The sequence below is a fragment of the Cyprinodon variegatus genome, unplaced genomic scaffold (genome assembly GCF_000732505.1).
Source record: "Cyprinodon variegatus isolate N-32 unplaced genomic scaffold, C_variegatus-1.0 Scaffold139, whole genome shotgun sequence".
Taxonomy (NCBI): domain Eukaryota; kingdom Metazoa; phylum Chordata; class Actinopteri; order Cyprinodontiformes; family Cyprinodontidae; genus Cyprinodon; species Cyprinodon variegatus.
The window spans coordinates 127,512-152,113 of record NW_015150592.1 but is presented as its reverse complement, the minus strand read 5'-3'; the positions used below and the strand labels follow the sequence as shown (position 1 = coordinate 152,113).

The window sequence follows — 24,602 nt, the reverse complement described above, 5'->3', positions numbered from 1 at the left end:
TTAATGAAGTATTAGATTGCTGAGATTTTTTTGGTGGATGCTCAAGATAATATTAGGCTCCTTTTAGGGTAGGAAATTTATAAAAATTAGCGTTAGTAATAGGTTTTACCTTTTACTGATGAACAGGTGAAACAAACTCTTAAATTTAAACCATTAAGCAAGCACAAACGCTACACAATCTTGAACTGTACCTTCGCTTTATCTTTCCTTCCATTTAACCCCCTCCCTTTTTTGTATTTTCTGTTTATGCAAACCACACACAGATCTTGCCACTCTGACCTTCTCCAAATACTAATACCAAACAAACATTTGAACATCATAGATTCAATAGATTTGTTTTCTTGTTCCCTTTTTTTCCCCAATAAATTAAATCATTTTTTTTGCAAACAACTTGGACGAAGTATTTCTTGCAATACAATTTGTTAAAGTTAAGAACAGTCTGTAGCATCTAGTTCAAAAAGTTTGTCCATATGTTCATTGTGAGATATATTTAACAAAAGTTACGCTAGCCTGAATCATCTTTTAGCTTTGTGTCAGAGATGGGGGAAATCGGGCTGTCACGCCACCCGCTGTTCGACCCTGCCCTCTTTGCATCACCTAAGGCTCCATGAGGCCAACCCTTGCACCAGTCATACTGCACAGTACTAAGTGTTCTTGGGGGTTCTAAACGACCTACTTCGATGTGGCCTGTCCACCAGCATATGCAAAGGGTATATGCAGTCAGTACAGAAACTGTTCCCTGGGGTGAGAGCCAGCAAAACTGGGCTGCAGCCAGTCACATGTAGGTCAGCAGCTTGTCTATTAGCGTGCACTTGCATGTTTATATAGAAAGTTCGTTTTGGATGAATAGTTAGAGCGGCTTTTTACAGCAATAACAGACGAAATTAAAATGAAAGTATTGATGGAAATAAATATTATGACAATAAAGAATTGATTATTTAGATTTTAAGTCCATGAATATGCAAGAGAGAAACATTTTAGAGGTTAAAAGAAGCACATTAAGAGCTCGACTTGCAGTTAGTGTGAAATTACACATTTTAGCAGGTCACCAAGCATTATGCTAAAAGGGTTCAGCAGTTTAACTGGAGGAATTCAATTCCATAAGATTTAGAGTTCCCAAAACCTAAAGGACTGTATTTTTAAAGAGCTTTAAAGTTTTGAATGTCCAGCTGTGCATTTAAAATATAACCTCTGGCCTCGGAACAGAAAGGACAGTTTTATTTTTTTCTAGTGCTCATAATGGTTTTTCCTAGATTTTTCTTCGAGATCACATGCACCTCATATGCGCAGACACATCAGTTAACGGGAAAAGTTTAAACTGCTTGGCTGGAGATTTTTTTTTTTTTTTTTTTTTTGTACCTGACACGCACACCACAACAAATCTAATACTGCAAAGATTATATTAAACAATATGGTGTATTAGTGGCCTCCATCTGGCAAAGTTGGATGAGTTTGTGTTTTATCCTGATACCTTTACTGTCTCATCAGTTTGATTCGACCTTGTCTGGCCTTCACTCTCCACATACTTATACTGATAAATTTCTGCAGCACTGCACATGGAACATGGTATTATCTTTTCAAATAATGCAGTTAGGAGACAGATTTCCTCCGAACGTTGAGATTAAGCAGGTTAAGCTTTACTTTTCATTAGGCTTTTAATCTAGTAAAAAAAATGTGAATGAAAGTACCTCAACATTTCAGCACCCTGAATGTGCTCAGTGACCTCTAGATGTGTCAGAAAAGGCTATGAGGTGCAAAGGTCTTTAGCTACACCGATTTACAAATAACTTATTTTAATGTAACCCATAAAAGTATTACTGAGCAATATTTCTTAAACATTCTGAAAGTCTTAAAATGTTCTTATTTTCCTTAATCAGAGGAATATAGGTTATTGAAATTGATCCCTGAACATATCCATGAGTGAAAAGGTTCTTGTTCACCTGCCGGCATTTACATTTTATGTACTTGCCAAAGGAAATACCAGCTTTAATATAGTCCATTTTTCTTTCCTTATTAACCCCTTTTCCCACTCTTGTCATGTTTCTTTTATTAGCTTCTGCTTTAAAGCCTTTTTTTCACATCGTTAGCTCCCTCATCCTGTATAAATACATACACGTGTGACTTGAGTGCTTCCTCTCAAATGAGGGAAATGTCAGCTTATGGCAACAAAAGGCACACAAAAGATGAACCCTTTTTGCTCCTTTTCCACCCTTTACCCTGCTTTATTCAACCTTTGAGCTAAGCTAGCAGCCATTGTCTTGAGACTAATGGGCTTCATTATGATGAGCTGTGTTCATAATGGCTGCCAGAGTGGGGATTAGCCCCTAGTGCTGTTAGTGGAAAGCAGAGGACAGATATAACAAGGTTAGCACTGTTGACCCAGTCGGCACATTCAGTGTAAACCAAATCAGTTCTATTCAGTCTTTAATATAGCTCCAGATCAACACAGATGACATCCTTTGGCATTTTACAAGAAACACTGGCTCATTTCTAGAAATATATAGAATTAAATCAGTCTAATAAATCCAATCATACAGATTTAACATCAGTTGCATCCATTCATTGTTAGCTGATCCAGTCATATTTAGTGCATGATTCCAATTGGTATAAAAAAAAAAAAAAAGTTATCCATATATGGAAGCCTTACCAAACACTATTGTAATTTCTTTGGAGTAATTGTTCCCTCTTAGGAAACACGTGGTGATGGTGTAAAGTAGGAGTTGCCTAACTTGTTAAAATGGCAAACTACTTTAAGGATACAGTTAAACAAATGATTACTGGTACTGATATGTAACAGAAGAGACAGGTTCATTTAAATTTCCTCCATGATTGTTTTTTGCAGTTGTAATTATCAAAGCTAAATGAATCCAATTTTGTTTAAAATGAGAAATTGATTAAAAACTATTTTAAGATGTAGTTCACTGCTGAGTTTTAGTATTTTTAGAAGAGGCTTGTCTGCCTTTGGTCTCCAGTTTTTCCCCAATGACCTTGATGTCCTTGGGTAACCAGAGGCACCATGTTGTTGGGATAAAAAAAGTGATGTTAAAGAAACCAGGAAAAGCCCTTCAGCAAAATCTAGATTGGTGTTTAAGGCTGGTTATAATCCCGCAGCAGTGTGTCGCAGTGAGCTTGTCGCAGATATTTTTGATTGGGGATCCAGGTGGAAAAAGGGTGCAAAGGTTTAATTGATTCTTTCCTTTTTTCTGTTTCAGTTTTCTAAATACAGATAACATTTTGTAGAACCTTTTTTAATTACCTTTTCATTTTCCAGGCCACACAATTTATCTGCTGTGCAATCTAATATTTCTTTAACATTACTATGTTAGTCAATATGGCATTAACTGATATTCAAGAGAAATAAGAATCTTATTGTGAATACCAAATAATCACTACAGTGTGGAAAAGTTGGGTTACACAAACTGTATAGTTTTTTTGAATCGCTATGTAATCTCTTGACCATAATCAATCTAAACAGACTACAGCTGGTACCGTAAAATACGACATGCATTTTAAATCTTGCTGATTGAATAGAAGAAACTATTCTCTGTAAACTTTGTGTATTGTGACCAATTTGAACACAAATGGTTTGAAGTCATTTAGAGAAATCAAAATATGTCTTGTCTAACATTTTATTCCCATTAGTTAAAACGTTGCAAGAAATAAGGAATCTACTAAGTCTTGGTTTGTGTTCCTTGTAAGCAAAGTTAAATTATTTTTCCCCCCTCTATGCCTTCCTCTTTATCCTCTTCTCTTTGATCTCATTCAGTACCAGCCATGCCTTCTTCTGGCAGGAATGTGAAGCTGATGATTGCTGATATCACCCCTGATCTAATTGTCAGTATGATCACAAAGGAAAAGCAAAGCAACCAAAGAATACTTTATAGAGCTCAAAGATCATTGTTTGTAACGAACTTTCAAATACAGACAAACAAGGGTAGCCAATGCTTGTTTGTCTGCTTTTTCCATTGCTTTGATCAAATTTTCTTTGCAATTTCCCAAGTTTCTGCAGCTCTTTTTCTTACATTTTTCTTGTATATGAGGTTAAGGAAAGCTAGCTAGGTGTGTCTTATCTGAGTCCAGCCTGTGATGCATCAACATTTCCAATCTGCTGTACCTGCACTATCAAGCAATACTTTGACCAGCTGTTGAGCCAAGCAGGTAGTAGACAAAGCAGGAAGGGGAGGGCTGAAGACAGAGAGTGGAGAGAGATGGGTACCTCAGTGGACATTGACATTTCTGTTAAGACATTAAAAAGCCTAGAGTCGAGGTATGTTAGAAAAAAACCTTAAGAGGAAGGAAATGGATCAAAGGGAAGAAAGGGAACACCCCAACCGTTTTGCTCCACCATGTGCCACACACTGCGCCCTCTGAATTCTGGCCCCTTCGACCTTGCTTATGCGTTTTCTGTAGAAATGCAATCAGGGATTTCCCCCGGAGGTAGAATGTGGCTGGAGACCAGCAGGGTCCCAGCTATGAAAGGAGGGGTCAAAACAGCAGCAGGCAGCACTTTCTAAATTGAAGTCAATAACACAACAGGCCATTCTATCAGCGCTGGTCCTCCCACACAGCCTGCTTACAGTCGCTAAGGACAGAGAAGTGTAGAATGTTGATAGAGTTCTCCAAAGCAACCCTACGCATGGCAACATGTGTTTGTGTAGGTGAACCCATGAGGAAAAGGCGTCAGTGATAAAAGGTGTGGGTTGAAACACTCCAGTTTTTTTTTTTTTTTTGACTTAAAGAAAAAAAAAAATGTTTGTTTCCCAAATGTTTAACTCCTCTGCAACAACAATCCAGTACTTTTGAAATGCTCTGAAATGAATTCCTCTCAATTAGGGAATCCATTGAGATTTTGACTACAAACCCGACCAAACACTGAGCCCACACTTAAAAGTGATTATTTTCCACATCTAGCTGTTGTGTGAAATCTTGCCAATGCAGGCATATTTGAGACACATGCGCATGCAGCCTTATTTTGCTGTTAATCCCTTTCCGCATGTTAGCACTTCTACATAGCTTAGGGGGATTAAAAAGGGGTATGGTTGGCCTTCTCTGAGCACGAGTAAAAAAAGAAAAAAGGAAATTAGTGACTGGTAGGCAGACATCCGGCTGACATGGCAGGCCCTGTGTGTCGGTGCACGTGCGGTAAGCTGACATACTTTTACATCTAATGATAACTATGTAATGATCGCTGGAACATCTGCACGGCATCACACAGGCAAGGCTCGTTTAAAAGCTTGCACTTTCTGCTTACATTTGCTGAGCTGAACGTTTAAAAAGTTGATCGACTGCAGTTTTAATACCCTGGTTTCCCAGTAGTGTGCTGATCTGCTTAGATTTGTTGTTTTTTTTTTTGTTTTTTTTTACAGACGATTTTATGATCCGAAAACAGTTTTCATTTTCTAGGATAGATGGCTTTAAAGAACTTGCGGTATGAAAGCTGCCTTTTCATGTCAAAAAGAATAAATATCCATAAGAAATTAGTGAGAAGTATTTTTTATGCTAAAGGTCACACCTTTCTGTTTGCTTATGCAGATCTGGGATCATTCATTGCAACACAAATAGATCCATGTCGCTCACAGGCCATTGCCTTCTACCCCAAATACTACTGCTCTTACCCTGTAGCCTGTCAGTCCCTTGACTGATAGCATCAGTCTAGGTCACTTGCACCCTAGTTGTGTTTATTGGTGTGTGGCCCAGTTATTTTTTCAATAAAACCCCCTCGCTGCACATGCACACCCAGTGCACAGAGGACTGACTTGACACATGGATGAACAGTGGTAATTTCCCTAGGCAGACATTGATTTCACTTTCATTAAACTGCCTTGCTTGACATCCTGATGAAAATCATAATTTTGACTAGAAACTTATCCCTTTATTTCACTACGCCTTATTTTTAAATCTAAAGTGACTTTACAATAACAGCTTATGAGCAAACCCAATTTAAGAAAGATGTGGAAGGAGTTTTGATATCGACAACAAATGACATTGATTAAAGTTGATGCCGTCACACTGTAGTATTGAAGCAAGTTTGCAGTTTACTTTTTTATTTAATGAGTCAGAGTGTCTATCTGTGTTTCTCCTGGTCTTTGTTGTTCATAATCTTCTGTCATTCTTGATAAATCAGGACCTTCCAACCTTGATATGAACTGGCGTCTTATAATAAGTTGCATTATTTTGACACTAGAATCTAATGAATGACTCACTACAAAATCTCTGCAGAACTAGATGACATCTTAGGAGCTACTTCAGCCCATTTGTTCAGGAATGTTTAAATGGGGCTGTGGCTCTTTGTCAAAGCTTTACAATGCATTCAAATCATACTTGAATGTTAAAAATGTGTTTCAAGAATCAAATAAAATCTACAAAAAAGTTGGAGTTCTGACCTAAAAAGTCAGAGCACCCACAACCATTATTATATTAACTAAATAATTTCAATACTGCAAAAACAATGCTAATATTAAATAAAAAAAACTGGGGTTTGTTTTACTTTGTTATAAATATTCATAATCGGTTAATGGGTTATAGAAAACATCAGTTAGATATCATTCTCAGCTAATGAGATCTCACCTCCTCAATTCTGCCTATTGAGCTCCTTTCAGAACCTGCGATTTTAAGGTTCTGTCACTTTTTTGCCAATAAGCTATAGCTACCTATACACATGGCTCCAAATTGATGGACATATGAACAAATGTACGTCTTTGACCAAGAAGCTGAAGGGTTAATCTCCTGCAAAAACCCAGTGATGATGCAGAGGGTGCTGTCTGAACAGAAAATTAGGTAATGTTCACACAGTAGGTCTTGATGCTCAATTCAGTTTTTGGTTCTGTTTTTTTAAATCAAATTTTTTGGCTCAACTTTTCTTGCTACTTTTCAAATGTCAATGTCAAGCTGCTGCGTTAATGGCCAAGGACACAAAATTAACCCGCAGGTGACTATCACTAGAAGTGTCCAATGAATTGTTATGGGGAAAAAGCCAAACAAAAAAATAAGTGCATGCTTGTCATTTTTAGTATCCAGACACCAACAAAACATTTAGTTATTGTTATTAATTAGGTGGAATAAAAAAAAAAAGTCTCTTGGACTTATTTTTCATACAATAGACTTCAATTAAAGTTCAACAACAGATAAAATAATTTTTACGTAATAGGTTCCCCCTTTAAAACCCTGATCCTTGCTTTACATTAGGAGCAGAAATGTCCAACGCAGACTGAAATGCTTTGTGTTGTGTGCTAACGTAAACAGCTTATCAGTGAAGCAGGTTTGTTTTTCAAGGCCAGTCACAACATAGAATATCAGTATGTTAAAAACATTTCTATTTCCTGAGGTTCCTGAATACAACAGCAGGGGATATTTTGTCCAGGCACCCAAGCTGTCAGCCATAATTTCAAACCCATCTGCTTCAAGGCCTACTCCTATGCTGAGGAGTCAGTAATTTGAAACTAAAAAGGTAAATCCAAAACTGAAAAAAAAAAACAAAAAAACTCTTGAAATTGAGATTTGTTTTATGCTACATTGTATTCCATGTTCTTTTTCAAATCTTTATTCAGTTTTAAAAAGGTTTTTCAGTTTTATTTTCTTTGCAAAATAGTTTTTGAACTTACCTTTTTTTTTTATCTCCATAGAAACTTTATTTTCCTTTTAAAAGTAGTAAGTCTAACAATTTGCAAATCAAAAGTTTCTTACTTGCAGCCAAAAGATATTCAGATATAGGGATTTTGCCCAAATCAGAGTTTTTACTACAGAGACTAATAGTGCGTTGAGGTAGTACAGCTGCATTAGACTTCCTTACATTTTGAGCTTTTTGGTTTTGAGCTACTGAGCTGTGCACCTGAAAACTTCAAGTTAATAAGTCTCTAACACTCACAGCTTTGAATTTTTCCTTTAGGAAACAATTGTGATCAGCATCTTTCTTTCTTGAGGTCATAGTCATTTCCGAACAGATGGGTATCTGAGGATTACTGAAAGTTGCATGAATGCTTAACTGTTTCCCAAGATGCCATTGAGAAATTGATTGCAAATTGTTAATGGACAAATGGATTCTGCACAAACACGCCTTTATTTAGAAGAGTCACGGTCATTAAGTGCCCTTTAACTGTAAAGCTGAAGTGAAAGGTTGTTTCTAAGCTCTGAAACATTCCTTAGTCTAAGCAATGAGGAGATCTAAAGAAAAAAATTAAATGCAACAAAATCTACCTAAATGTTGAGGAATTGATCAATTCAAATTTCTCTCATAGATGACCATTTAGGTTCTGCAGGGCCTTACATTGACTCAAAGCCAAATAAAATTTAATTTTTTCTTTTCCTGGCTCTAAGCCCTTTTCCTGTGCTGAATTGGGGTCTCTAACTGGTTTCTGCAATATGGCATAAACTAGCAACATTTTTTCAACATTTTTATATTTAGGCATTTCTGCCATCAGTTTGCTGCTGCATCGAGTAGCTACTAATTTCTTCTTTACCTTTACATTTTACTATATATTGTTCAGATAAAAATGCATTGAGTACAAATCATGCCATAGGGCTCCATTCATTGCCTAGTCTTTATTGCACTTTATTGCCCCACTTACACTGCCCACTACTCATCACGCTAGCACTGTTCATTGCCTTCTATCAGCTGTCCACGATTCTAAAGCTCTTAAGGTGGGAATTAGGCAAACAAACATGGCTGCACGCATAACATTCAGGAACTTAGTTTCCTCCACCCCAATTTCAACGAGAGCCTGGGTCTCGGCATCATTGCAGGTTGCACCACAGTCTTTTGATGCCATTTATTGTTAATAGGCTGAGAAGACGTTCATGTTTTGAATAGTGGAAGAGATCTGCAAATTGCAAATTGAACAAGCTGCTCATGTGGTCTTTGTTATCGGAGAACTGAGCCACAACTAAACCTTGCAGAGTCCTACTGTAGAACTAGTACTAGATTTAGCACGATTTGGTTGTCTGGCACGGTCCAGTTCATTTTGCATTCCATTTACACTCAGCAGTTATCTCTGTTACCGTGCTCTGACCGTTCTCTGCAAGGTTTCAAAAGGGTAGTGTAAATGGGGCTTATATCAGCTGTTGAATGCTAATACCGAAATGTATCCAGATGGCAGTGATTTATATCTCAAAGAAACATCCAACATCTTTAAAAAAAAAAAGGGAGGGGAAGTGTTTTTTTTTTTTGTTCTTGGTTAGAAATGTTGGGATTCTAAGTAACCTTTTGATTGATCCCTAAATGTTGAGATAAAATAACAAAAGTATACCAGCAGCATTGCATTTATAACTAAAATAAATACAATAATGAGGAGGAGCTGGTATATTCTGATCAAACTTTCCATTCTAGCAGAGCTCCCTTTCAATAAAGCTGTTAATAAGGGTCAGCCTGTTGGTAGGTTTCAGTTAGCTGTATTCTCATTTATTTGGCTTCTCCTAATTACTGTGACAGTCGGGGGTCAAATGTGTCAGAATGAGGATAAAAATAAGCAGAAATGAAATATGACCATGAATCATCATATCTTAGTCTTGCGTCAGACTAAACCCATAGCCCATTAGTTGAAATGGTTATATTTAACCACTCTCCCATTAGAGCTTTCTCATAAACAATCACATATACATTAACCTACTGTAAATCCCAGCTCATTTGATCATCACAGGCCATTTGAATGTGATTTTGTGTGAACCAGGGTTGAATCTGATTATCAGAAGTGAACCATGACAATATACTGATTTGTCTCTGGAGCTTTTTACCCCGCTTGACGCTGAATGAGGTTTAAAGCATTTTTCGTTATATAATCTCTCACTACCTGTTGGCTGGAGACATTAATATCAGTTGGCTAAATGTCCTCGCTAAGCGCCCACACAAGTGTCTTAAAGAGAAATGTGTACTTAAACTGGGCCTATTGTTTTATCTTGCAGTTTTGGAAAATAAAAGTCGAGCTAATATAAAGGCAGGTAGATTTAGCCTTCTGTCAATCCCTTGGCAGCCGCCTGACTATTATGACGAGGCTTTTTTGGTACCAATACTTTACAGCAACGTGGAGTAGCTCTTCAGTAGCTCCAATCCACCACTTCTCTTGCTCTCAAACTTCAACCTCTACTTAAAAACACCTCTTCAACCAGCCTTACAGCTGTGCATGGCATGTAGTTTTGACAGGCACCCAGAAATTGACAAAAAGCCATGTTGAAAAATGCATCTGTCTCCGCTTTTCCTCTCCTTTTTTCTCGTTCTTGCTCTTTGTCACCACAGCTAGGGTCTGGAAGGACAGAAATGGCTTTCTGAGTGACGCAAGCTGGCGAAGCCATTTGGCGTGTCAACTAGTGAAAGCTGATAGAAAAGGAGGTTGAGAAGAATGATGATGTCCTATGCCCTCCCTCACATTTCCTTGCGATCTTTTCTCCCAGAGGTCATAGAGCCGCGGAGAAAATCTTAGAGGGTAAAAATGTTTTTTAGAGTGCTGTTCAAGACTTGTACAGTTTAACACAATGTCTGAAAGATCAACTTTTTACTGTCATGCATTATTGGTGAAATTGAAGTAGGAATACTACACAATCAAAAACAATAAATTGCACATTTTTCATAAAGCTGTATCTTCGGTTGTCCAGTTGCCTAAAAATGTTATTTTCTACTACAGCTGTTGTAACAGTTCTGAAGTAACCATTGTTATACTTTATATTCAGTGCTATTTAATCTGAGAATATGCTGAGTCTTTGCAGAAACAATTACATTTGTAATTGCTAAATTATATAACAATTTTAATTCATGAAGTTGCAGTAAGTAGTCTACAGAAACAGCTGTTTGGTTTTTGCGAGGCTTCTAAATGAGAGATTTGAAAAAAATATTCTAATTAAAGGGAAACAAAAAATTACATGCACATGTATATTTCTGTATATATTTCATGCAAAATAGTAAGGATTGTCCAAGTAGTTTAAAATACATTGGCATGACAAACAAATTGCTTAAAAAACATGCTGAGAATCTAAACAAAGGCTGATTTTTTTATTATCTGATTCAAAGTGTTGTGCTTTGGACTTGGACCTACTTTGGACATTTTCAATTCCCGCATTGATTCGTAGTGGAAATCTCTAAAATGTAAAATTGCATTGCTGTTAAAAAAATCTTCATTGCCCAAATTAATCTGTTTTGCTAAAGTTCAATAGCCAGTCAACCAATCCTAGCCTTTTTTTAAGTGTTTGTCAAAGATGGAGGGGAGTGTTCAGTATTTCAGCTACTAGTAATGGATTTAGTAGAGATTACCCCTCTTCTGTGTACTATACTTGGTATTCCACAGCCCATCTAAAACATAACACCACTTAAACTGCAGTCTCCTCATTTCAGGCAATGGATGATCTTCCATTTTATTAGCTCTCAAAATTAGTTGTAAAAACATGCCACTGTCAATTCCACTTCCCTTGTGTCTCTGTTGCTGCGCTGCTCATTGATTGCAAGATAATGACCAAACTCTATTGGTTCTGCACTTGGACGTGTAAATGGATCTGTTGGAAAGCAGTACTGTCATTTTGCACGGCTATGTAGCTTAATGCCCTCTCCAATAATTTTGACCTCTCCTTTATGTGCTCAATGTGGCTTGACTTTTCCCACAGAGTTTTACTCCTTTAGGCAGCAATTTTGAAGATCTGGACTTTTGCCTCTCCTTATGGGTTTACAGCTCCCTGAAGGCTTCAAGGAAGCTAAATGGCTTTTCCTGGAATACAATGTACCCCTGGGAACTAAGTGCCAAATACTTATAAATTAAATGATGGTGCTTCTACACCACTGTTTTCAACTCTTTTCATTATTTAAAGTGTTATACATTGTTGTGATTTGTAAGGCAGCAACCAGATATGTACACTTCAATTTCTCTTTCACAACCTGGACCACTACACCATCCAGTTAAGAGGGAATTATATGATATTGGTAATAATACAAATGTAGCTCAATATTTATCGATCAGTACACTATGTCATCCCTCTCTTAAAAATGAGATTCATTGTAGTTATTGCTGTTATTGATTTTAATAACCAGGATGTTGGGGCCATTGTGCAGCCTCTGCTCTTGCTTTGCTCTGTGAAGTCTTAGCATTTGCTCCATCTGAATAACAAGGAATCTATAAACCAATTTAATAGGTTTAGGTTGATTAGGTTTGCTGACTTATGATTTTTTTTAAATGTTTGAACTCATTTTCAAACTACTTTAAAATAAATTTTAAAAGCTCCCTCTTACCGGTCCATGTGAAAACGGTTATCTGTCAGATCTCAATGGATTCTGGGAAATATTGATTCTGGAGTCATTTCCATATCCAGATTAGAGTGGACAATATGCCAGTTGCTGAAGTTACCTGTTTCCTTTGTCTGAATGTTGAATTTATTCATTCCTCTGTCAGTTTCTCCATCTGTCCTTCATTCAACCTTTTTGTCTGTTCATCTGTTTCTTTTTGTAAGTGTTAATTTATCTATGCCTTTCTTCTGCCATTTGTCCACCCAACTGCCATCATGTCATTTATTCATAAATTCATCTATCCACCTGTTTATCCCCCTTTTTCACCCATCTTTAATTTTCTCATTTATCCATCCCATGACCATCTATCTGTCCATCCATCCCACAGCCATCTGTCCATTGCCCAACCATCCACCTGTCCATCAATCTATCTATTTGTCCACTGTCCAACCGTCCATTGACTTCTAACTGCCAGCCTACTTTTTCTTCATCTATTCTGTTAGCCATTTCTCTCAACCCATCTTTATTATCTCTTTTCTGCAGTAGGACTGACACAATATCTTTAATGTTTTGAGTAGGTCAAGTTCATGAAGAAAATTATGTGCCTTGAGGTTTTGTTAAATTCTGAAGCTATTCAAGGCGTTGTGTTCCAGCATGGTTATTTGTGTTGTCCATCATGCTTGCTTCTGCTAATTATGGCCTACCCTGCTTATTTGTGGGTGCCATGTTGTACAATCAGAACAAGCTTGGAGAAAGTTAAGTGTGGTGGTTTAAATTTGAACTATGGGGCTGCCAATTTGGTTGGTTACTGCTAAGAACTTCTGGGAGCTTCTTGGAGAGGGTTTTGGGTGTAAAAAAGAATGAGTTGGCGGACTAATGGTTTGCTGTCTAAGTTTTCGACACTTTTTCATCCTCTTTGTGAAAGGAATCATTCAGACACTGGCTTAGTTACACATCTGTCTTCATGTTCTCACCACTTTGTTGTACTTTATTACTCAACAAAGTACAAAATGTTATACTTGACCCCAGAATTGCAGCGTATTATGCAGCACACAACCTATTCGAGGCAATACAGATATACTTGGGTAGGCTTGTTGGTTTTGGGGTTTTTGCTTGGTCATCCATTAGCATTTAAAAAAACAGTACATGCATGTGTATTCTTTAACAATTGCTCTTCCTAGCTCCTTTAAACTCATTTGAAGATGTGGCACAGACAGAGGATGGTTTATGGTGAATCAGAAGGTAAAGGGATTCTAGCTGGTGCTCAGCCTCCGCTATCCTTGCCAGACTTGTTCATTTGCCATCATGTTGGCAATCCTGCTGGTAGTAAGGAAGGTGTGCAAGAGTAAACTGAGGTTTCATATAGATATATAAAAGGTAGTGTTTATGATGTAAATGTTTTAAAATTTGTGCTTTTAATGGGGGATGTAGCAGTTTTTTTGTCTTTAAGTTAAAATCTGAAGTAAGTACAGTTTTCAAAGAAATGTCTCCAGTAAATTAATTGTAACTTGTATGTATCTACGCCTAAATTTGAAATTTGCTGCCAAAAGATCATTTTAGTCAGAGAAAGTATTAATCTTTCCAGGACAAGTATTGTAGAAACCCTGGGGAGAGCAGGGGATTAAAAGCAACCAGGCAATTTGCTCAAGTATAAAAGCCAGCAAGGTGCATTGTGTTAGTTTAAGGATCAACCTACCTGACAACACTATTGATTCATTACAAAGGCCAGATAGAGAGAGACAGACCGATGTGGAATCTTGTCGGTCATCATTACATTGCAAGAGGTCTTGCATTTCAGTGTCACTGACCTTTTCTCTGTGTTAGGGCTATCCATAGACTACAGCGACAGAGCTGCTGTAACTTGGATTAGTTAGAAACGTTCTGCAGTGACTGAATAAAACATGCATAGGAAAGTTAATTTTACAAGCTTAGAGAGTTTGATGTCTCTTATATAGAGTATAGTTCCATGAGGCTCAACAGATACCCGTTTGAAAATAAAAGAATGCACAGTCATTTAGTTGTTTTACATTTCATGCCACTAGCAAAAGAACAAATTTATTTTGACAGTAGCCCACTTAAAATGCCCGGTGCTATCAGCTTGATCCTTCCAGCAGGAAAACTTTTTATAATTTATTGCTTTAGTTTGGTAGCCAGCTGTGAGTTATTTGGAGGGCAACCTACAAGAGTTGGCCCTGCTTAAGACAAAAAAGTTCCATACCCTTAAACCTGGCTTTTATTTTTGTAGTCGGGACATTGATGAGAAAAAAATGCCACCTGGTCTTTAAAGGGGCAATAGGTTATAATGACAGCTAGTGTTTCAAATGTTACAACCCACCAAACTCAAAGGATGTCATGCTGGTCAAAGACAAGGATGTCGCAAAGCTAAATTAATGATTACTTATTAATCTGTTTTGGTAACTTAGTAACTTCTCATATGAAAACCAAGAAGTAAACATGGCCTACACACTGCACCAAAATAGTCCTGCACCATACCTCTAGGTTTGAAAGAAGTAAAACTTAATGAAGACATTGTTGATGGAGAGGACTGATTGTTTATAGGGAATAATATTTCTTTCCCAGGTGAAAATAAATATGGTTTTGGTTTTTAATTTTACAGTAAATTTCACACTTATTGTTACAAAATACAATTCGGGAATTGATCCACCGTAGCTGAGAAAATAGAATGGTTTTACACTTGTACGACTGATTTGTAAGTGCCTTAAATGTCTCAAAACAGTTTTCCTCCATATTTCCTTGCCAGGCTTTTTTAAAAGCTAGACACATTCAGGGTAACTGTTTGGTAATTGTTTTAAAGGCCACAAAAGTCAGAAAACAAAGACAACAGGTAATTCAACTAAATATTTGTTTTGTTTTTTTCCGCCCACCATATATTCTTTCTGCCCCCTTGCCATCAGTACAAACCTGGGTGTACTCATCTGTTTAGTCAGAATAATGATGCAGGGCAAACATCAATTATCTATTGATGAAAGCAAATCTCATTAATGGTCATCAAGCAGGTTTAATGGTGGGAATCATGCTTGCTTTCCTGACCGTTAATGGCCTTTGCCATTTCAGAAGCCGTTTGACTTTTCCATTCCCTGTCCCCGACAGACAGCAGACTGCACTTGACAGTGATGCATGGGACCTCCTGAGTCACATTGATCACTCAAGGAGAGTCCACACATGGGTAGATATGCATACACCTGTTCCTATCTGTCATATGTGTGTTTTAGCAACAATGTCAGGCCTGCTAATTTTGATTGTAAAAACATTTAAAAAGAGCAAATGACATAGGAACAGTCCCCACTCCCCCCACCCTGTTCTTCACAGCTTAAAGCTTAAAGCGGTGTAAATCTAAATATTTGGTTTGGTTATAATATCTGTAACTAGTTTATTTTTTTCTTGATTTATCTACTGAGGTTTCTGCACAAGCCATCAATGTGATTGGGTGGATGATTGGTCTTAAACCTGCCACTCTGCCTACACATTGTCTTGTCAGCGAGAATGAAACCCACTTTCTCTCAGGTGAGCATTCTGAACAGCAGTGTCCTGCAAAATTAAATCCTATCCATACACAATTAAAAAGGAAAATCCTTTTTTTCGCCAGTCTAGCAGTTTAGTATTTTTCTTTTGTAGAAACTGCTTCATCACTTTCATATAGTTAAGTATTTATTCTACTGAATCACAAGTAAGAGTTTGCAAATTGGGGGAAAAAAGTTAATCTACTCTGTGGCATCATAATTGCTGTTAGAAATTGACTAGTTACTTCAAAAAGTAGACAAAGGACTCTCTTAGCAAAAACATTACAGTTTTTAAAAATAAGTGAATGGATAATTGTCTTTGTTTTGGAGTTGGACTCGACTTATTTATCCCTTGGGATTACACCTTCAGGGAAATTCTGGTTCCAGTAGCTTAGCTTGACTTGGATTATTGCACTTGCACTGCAGATGCAATAATCCAAGTCAACTACTGTGTAGTCTTTCCTGTTCTGTGTATATTTACTACACTAAGATAAATTCTCTTTTTTTTTTTATTCCATGCTAAGCAGTTGGACAGTGGGCCACCTGGTTCAGTTTTGCTCTTCCCATCTTTCCATTTGAAGTTTTTTTTTTTTTTTTTTAAATTACAGGCTCCATTAACACACATTTTACATCCCTGCCTGATCTGTGCCATTCAGAAATCAATAGGGGTTTAATTCATTAATTTATTTTCCTCTCTTTCCCTCTTTGGCTGACTATTCTTTTTTTGTAAAGGTGATCTATATTTATAGATTACTCCTGGAACCAAATGCCCTTTCCCCCACTCATTGTTCGATCACAGTAACATACTTACACATTTAGCTGTTTCATGGCAAACTGTCACAGGGCAGTATGTTGCCTCGGCGTTCTATAATTCCTTTTACTTCAAAATCATTTACAGTTACTATGAAATTTTACATTTGTGTCCATACGCTCATTTGTAATCTTTTACATGCCACCACACCTCATTAGCAGCTCAACACTTATGAATCTTTTGTTATGAGCACTAGTGCTTATAATTTACTGTGGAAGGATTTCTTGTATATCATCATGAGCTGTGTTGGGCTTTTTCTTTGAAATCAATTGGTGTTGAGCAACACTCAAAGAGCACAACTCACCATGCTACCCCTGGTTCTGCTTCGCAAACACAACAATCCTATTGTATCAGACATAGAGTCTCATGCATATTGCATTGTTAATAACACACACTCACTTGCAGAAACACATAGGATCACTTTGGAGCTAAGGAAGTTCCCTTTCACATAGCTGTCATAGCTCTAAGCAACTTCTTCACACTGCATTTATCACCTTGCAGTAATTGTCTAATAATTTGCTGTACACGTACAGCTGTTGCTTTTGACAGTTTGATGCAGTGCACAGTTGGCCTTTGATTAATTATCTCTAATAAGAAAAAATAAATTTTCAAGTACTACTAGATTTAGAATTTTGGAATTACTGCATTTTGTGGATGGAAAACAATCTGCATTTCCAGCACAAACATTTCTTCACAAGGATGTTGATCATAATGGAAAAATAAACACACTAATTGGTTTTAAAGTATTACACTTTTTTGAGATCAATAAAATACTCCATATTATTCCTAAAGTTTAAAGTTTAATTAAATTGATTTCACACCATAACCCTGCCACCAGACAGATTTTTAGGAAATTTCCACCATAATGGTCATTAAGATGAATTGTTATGAGATTTGTCACTAAAGGTCACAACCAAGTGTGAGCATAGAGGAATTAGTGATGATGCAGTCAGTTTGAGGGAAAGTGAACAGTGAATTTGATATGACTAAATCTATTTAATGGGTACCGGTATTAAAATGCTAGTTATCAATGCTCACAATTGCAACTCTTGACACACCAAAAGAGGCGCGTCTTAATGAAATATTTTTCTACCCTAATGCAGGGCTCACATAGACATCCACCAAGCTGTGCTGCTAGTAACCAGTATGAAAATCCAACTGCAGTCGCCAATCGACAACCTAAACGGGTCGGCGATGGAATTAATTTTGGTTAGAAGGCCCAATTTATCTGCAAAAAGTTAATTTTGGCTTTGCTTTTTCTTTAAAGTCCTTGATCATATGCCAGTTTAATTGGCATAGTGTTTACTTGCCATTTATAGAGGAACATAGCCCTTTCAGTGTCTAGAACAATACTGTTCTTGCTGTTGCATTAGTCCCACATCAACTTGAATCAATTATATCAATCTCAATAATTTTAGTTGCAAACACTGTGATTGCTTCAAAAAGAGACCCCCAGTCTGTTAATGACAATTCAACATTTGCTGCCTGCCAAAGTGCAAAATTAAATTGAACGTTGACACATGGTTAACTTTCTGTGGTTTGAGGTCATTGCACCACGACTATATCCATTCAAAGCTAGCTATAGCTATCAGCTACATCTGATGAGGTTATCAGGATGGCTCTGTCCTCTTCATATAAAATGTATCACTCTTAAATTTACCGTACTCTGAAATTGTTTATCTTATGTTAAAAGGGAAGCTTTTGAAAATGATTTAAGGGATTGAGATGATCTGATTGTGCCAACCATCCTTGCTTTGCATGTAAATCAAAAGCTTAGCTTCGCTCGTTGCTTGGAGGAGGTTTGATCTTTTTGCTTCTGTGAATAAACACCGGGTGCTCATCATCAGTCAGTTCATCTTCAGAGAGCTCTGGTTTTATAGGTGGCATTTTCTACTGAATGAGCAAAGGCCTGCAGGACCTTTTTTTCTTCTTTTTATATATATTTTTTAAGGGTCAAAACAGAGATAAGGAGGTCTTCGAATGGTAAAATAATTCTGACGGTGTTACTCGTTGTTGCAAGGAGTTGCAGCATCAAGTTTAAAGCACAAATATTGATGTTTTATGTTTTTAGGCACCAGCAAACACAACTGAGAGTGCCCAGCTTAGTGGGGGGAAAAAAGGTATTCATGAAAAGGAGCTGCTGCCTTGTTGCTTAATGAGAATGAATGAAGACATTCCTAAACGTCTGTACCTGCCAGTTTGTTCTCCTGGTCTTCACTGCTTGTATCTGCTCATTACAGACTACAAGGCTCACATAAACTTCTTTACACTTACTCGCTGCTTTGCTCGCTCATTCATGTGTTGCTATTCTTGCAGAAGTTTGCATTGACTTTCATTCATTTCACGTTCATCTGTACTGCCTAACCCAGACTCTTACCCTTTTCTAGCATATACATGACCTAAACCTGTAAGTCCCCACAAAATAGCATATTCTTGGGAAATTGGCCTTACACTGTATCCACAAGGTAACAAATACATAGCCCCTCCTTCTCTCTTCCTCTCTCTCTCTTGCTCTCTTACTGGCTGGCAATAAAACGAATGGTGGATTTGCCTCTATCTACACGGTGGCCTTTTAAATGTTTACGACCCAAACTAGTAATTTGACACATGCAAACTTAAATCTCTCTCATGATAACCATGATCTTGGCAATTAAATCATGTACTAAAACCCATGTAAATTATGATGGTGCCACTGCCAGTCATGATTGAAAGCTTTAGCTGACCAATTAATCTCCAGAACCCGCTTTCTGTCTTTCTCTTCCTCATCTGAGAATTCAAACACAAATTATGCCCCAAACACATCGTAATGTTGGACCGCTAAATGGCTTTGTACCATGATTTAAATCGTGTTTCTATAAAAACTTTTTTTTTTCACTTTAAGATGGCTAAATTGGTCAAAAGAAATAAAGGTTAGTCCACATTGTAACTAGTAATTTTTTTTTTTTTTATTAAAGGTGAACATAAAATCGCTTTTGAAAACTGTAGTGGCAAAAAAAGGCACAAATACTCAATTATCCTCTTGCTACCAGTCAACAACACCTGAAGAAAATAGATCTATTGATTGATCAATTGTCACCTATTTTACATTTAGAGCTGATTTAAAATGAGTAAGTAAAGATTGGACTACCTGAGACTGTATTGACGACACTTCACTTTGGTTCAATGCCTGTTAATAGATGGTTCCTTTCCTCGATTTGATTTTTCTTTCTTATTACTAATTTCTATCATTCCTAAGTTGTCATGAGGGGAATACAACAAGATGTTTTAAGGTGGAGATAATTATGACCCAATTTGGTTCCTTTATGCCATTTCAGAGAAAAAGCTTGTGTACATGCAGCTGCAGTATGTGCCACAAAGGTTGCTTATAATAGTCAGCATAATGGTCATTTTATACAAGATACATTAGGATTTCATTTTATTTAAGAAAATGACTCTTAAGGGATGAACTCAAATTATAAAGCTCAAATGGGTCAGCTTGCATGGGAAGTTTCTAAATGAAAGGTCAACACCACGCTGCTACCTTATTTATTTCTAGCATGATGACAGACTCTTGCAAGAGCTATCACCTTTTGGAGCTTTCTTTTTATATATATAAAAAAAGTGAATTAAATTGTCAGATGGGCTGTTTTAACCTAATTTATACCAAATAACACATGCACACATGCATGCTGGCATAGCTTTTATATGTGTGTGCGTTTCACCTTTTCTGGTTCCTGTCCGCTGTGTCGACACAATCCTAGCATTTATGAGATTACCAAAGCCCATTTGTGTTCCGGCGGGAGCCATCTTGGCTCGCAGGAGGCCTCAACTGGGAACCATCTGGGCTCTGCTTTAAGCAGCTTCCTCTCCACCTCCCCTTTCCTTTCTACACTGAGACCAAACCTATTTAAATTTGAAAGGAGAGGAACTCAAATTCAGCATGAAACTTTTATATCAAGTCTTCACATTATGAATGGTGAAGAAATGTTGAAACAATTCTGGGATGTGTCTCATGGGAAGCAGTAATCCTCTCATACGTTATTTTAACTGTATTTTTCAATTATTGCCTGAAGAGATGAAAAATACTGAAAGAAGTAAAAATGTGACAATTCTCACACTTATTTCAGAGCCTTGATTAAAAGCAAAGTTCAACTTCATTCATAGAAACAACTTCTTAATAGATAGAAGGGAAATAGAATAAAATGAAATATTTCTAGCTGGCTGTTTTCTTTTTATATCCAACTATAAGATTATTCATTAAATTACGTGGTATAGCATCTTCAATTAACAATAATTTAAATAGAAATATAACGATCCGTCTTTAAAAATAGCAAGAGTATATGCATTAAGGAATTCCAATTTGAAACTTTTAGCTAAATAAAAACATTTCTCTTCACCTTGATTATATCCTCCTGTTAAACAGTTCTCTGAGTAGCGGCTGAACAAGACGTGGAACATTGATCAGTCAATTTTCCCATCCTCTGTTCAAGATTAAGTAGTCCAATACGCTTCTCCCCACTTTGTATTCTGTTAGACAAAAATATTCCTTTGCTCAAATGAATTCATCCTTTTTAATTTCGCCTTTGACCTGAATATTAGCCTCTTTCATTCTCCCTTTTCACTTAAATACCAGTTTCTCTTTATTTAATGAGGCTTTCAAGGTCCTGAGTACTCTTCTTCATAAATCTGCCATTTTTAATTTCTACCAGGATCTTATGTTCTTTCCTTAAGGAAAATCATCCTTAAGGTTCGCTCTACGTTTAGGGACAGTTATTGTTTATATTCCTGCTTTTTTCTACCATTGATAGACAGCAGTTTTAAGGGGGGAGGGGCTGTATATTGGACAAGTTGGTGTGTGTTTTGGCCTTTGTAAATGTCGCTGGTTGAATGTTTAGTCAATTCATGCAATTTTGCTGGTGTTCACATATCGTGTTGACATTCTTCAGAAAGCCTGTTTGCTATTAATAGTGCCCTGTGCTGCGTTAACGTTGTCCCTGTAGGTGTTGACTTGAGCCATGTAGTCATCTTGTAATCATCAGTATGCTGTTGTCAGTGGCTGGCTAATTTTCCTTCCATAAGGTTAGCAGCATGTGGTAAATGAAGTTTCCTGTTTAAGTGTTCTGGGAAAGACTGCAGACTAATTTGCTCTTTTATTAGTCAAAGAGAATAACTTTTCTACATGGCCTATGACTCAGAGTTTTCAGAGTTGTTTTTTTTCTCTCCTTATTTTCACATTTTGTTTCACTTGTATAGTCAGCTTTCTAAAGTATTACTTTCTGTCTTGCCTTGACATCCCGATTCACTTTGGCATCAATCACCTTTATGGCATTCCTCCTACATGTGAGGATCTGAGGAAAAAAAATATTTTTTTTCTTTGCTTTTCCAGGTCCTTGTTGCATTTTACCCCTGGTACAGTGTTGTCTTGTTTCTATATTTATTCCTCTAATCTCAAGTATTATAATGCATCTTATGTGCTTCTGGCTTTTTTTTTTTTTTATTTAACTTTATCTCCACTTTCCAAATTGACATTGTGGTGCTGTGAAGATCACACATTTTCTTCTTTTATCACAATTATGCATTTGCATTAGGATGGATGTAAATGACAAACACATAGAAATTGAGGTAAAGTAGATGATGGAGAGGCAGATGAGATTTTTGTGAACTTGGATGAGTTGACCTGAGAGGCCGGACATGACTTTTACCAAATCAAACAAAGTTTCCAGGTAGCTTTCTAAAGATTACATTGAAGAATGTTAAAACACATTTTTAAATCAAATTATTTTAAAGAAAATGTTTGAATACTTTCTCTACTCCTTCCTTCCATACAGAGAGACAAAGTCATGCATTTCAGGTGCAAATAAAGCAGAGACCACATCTCTACAACTTTTCATTCACACTTTGCTTTCTCTGCTTGTTATCAACAACAATACCATGTAAAACAAAAATATTTTCATCATTTTTGCTTTCTTTTTTTTTCCTTTCTTGCCAAATCAACTAAAAGGTACTGCCTTTACTTCAAAATAAGAGTCTCAAAATTAAATTCCCAGGAATATTCATCTTGAACTACTTTTATTCATATCCAGGGCTCCTAATACCAATCTAGACCTTTTTCTTTTAAAATCACATACATTTACAGTGAAAGTAGTTATATCATACTTTGCAAGACACAGACCATGTTGACAAGAAATATTTAGCTATTTTTAATATGACAAATCCTATTCCAGGACTAATGGTTACTAAGAAAGACACACAGTAAACTTTCTGCCGTGATTTTCTCCTTTAATCTCAGTTGTGTTCATCTCTCTGGTTAGGGTAACAAAAAAGTATAAAAGTTGTAAACAGTCTGATGGTTTCACATTTGAAACTCAAAAAAAGTAGTGCTGGTTGTACTCCTTGTGCCTTTTGTCAGACAGTTAATTAGCAGCCTTTATCTGCAGATGGGTAAACTTGATCCGGGAAGTGTTAGCTCTACCAAAAGGCAGTGATTGTGTGCTAAATAATAGAACATATAAAGCATGCTGCAATAAAAGCTTTTTACTGTAGATGAGAACAAGGCAGAGCTGTTTACAAACCTAATTCCCTTCAGATTTCCCCTGTGACTGCAGGGCTAAGCAGTTCAAGTCTTAATTACTTGACTTCTCCCTATCTCGAAAGCACACCTGTCCTCTGACTTTCCGCTGACTTTAGGTGTTTTAGTTTGCTAAAGAAAAAAAAATCCTTTATCATCCATCACCTCTAAAACAAAATGTTATGGATAGATAATTAGTCTGAATAGGCAGAATGTGGTTATAGTCTATCCCGAGTGACGCTGTGAGACCTTTTCTACTCTGTCAGCACTGTAAGGTCCTTTATTGTCCTCATTTGTTTATTTCAAGGAGTCTGGGCTTGGCTGTCATTAATTGAATATGATTTACGTTAGGAAAAAGTTGCCTAGTGATGTTTAGAGATTTAATTTAGTTTGAAGTGCACATGGAACACTAATTTAAAAACCTTACAGCCTGCCTTGTTGGTAGAGGTTTCATTGGTTCTTGTTGTCGGAGTGAATAGACACCTTATTGGAAGCAGGCGGTACTTAATTTAGAATGTCAAGGGCTGCAGTTAATGCGAAGATAAGGGCATTGCTGGGTTTTGTTTTGTGAAAGAAAATCACCCCCTCTTCCAGAAGCATTCACTGGGATGTATGCAGTAGAGCAAGGAAATGACATCTGTCTGTTGCTTCTTTCCATCCCTATTTTTTACTTTTACTACTATACAAGCAATACAATTAAACAAGTCTGTTTTTCTTGTTTTCTTTTGCCCCAGGTTGAAGTTGAAGTGGAGAATATGGACAAAGCAGGGAACTTCATTGGCTGGCTGCACATCGAGGGTGTCAATCTGTCTGTGGCACTGGTAGAAAACGCTCTGTCCAAGGTCCACTTCACCGCAGAACGCAGCGCCTACTACAAAGCGCTGGTCTCAGCAGAGGATGCATGCAGACAAAAGAAAGAGAAGGTAGGTTTCATCATCAGCCTCAAGAGCAGCAATGACTGTGTACAGTTGAACATGTTTCAGTGAGAATCTGACGTCCAAAGTCATAAAGCAGCCTCATGAAGCTGCCAGGAGATGAACATCCCTCACTTTAATGCCACTGTAAATTTCATTCAGGCAAAACCAAGATAGTATCTAGGTTAGTTTTGTTTTGTTGTACTGGAAGCTGAAGATATCATCTTGCACAACCAATAGTGTCATTTATCTTTGCCCTCTTATTGAAATATACAGTTGTCACTGGAAGCAGAACCTTGAGGGGGGGAAAAAAAAAATCAGTATATATTTTTCCTCCTGTCATGTCTGAGATGTGGTGTTCTAGGCAAGGCTGCGAGTTTGTCATCCTGAGTTTGATACCTTGCAAAATGCAAAGTGTCATCCCGTTTTCCTGCTTGCTATGTTATTTATCTGTAATTTATAGGTATGCAAAATGCTGAGTATTAAAGGAATAAAGTTTTTTAAGAAATTAAGTTATTAAAAGTACTCTAAATTATAGAGATTTCTTTCATTTTTTTATGGAAAATGGCATCATGTCATATAGGTTCTGGTCCTGTTAGAAGACCTTATTTTTCAT

General features: G+C 37.0%; 1 protein-coding gene across 1 annotated transcript in view; it reads left to right on the top strand.

Annotated features, from left to right (window-relative positions):
- snd1 (staphylococcal nuclease and tudor domain containing 1) overlaps positions 1-24,602 on the top strand; it is a 215,123-nt gene that overhangs the window by 113,718 nt on the left and 76,803 nt on the right. Inside the window, exon 17 of the mRNA XM_015376704.1 lies at positions 23,807-23,995. Within this exon, the coding sequence (XP_015232190.1) occupies positions 23,807-23,995 (189 nt within the window). The remainder of the gene's footprint in view (positions 1-23,806; positions 23,996-24,602) is intronic.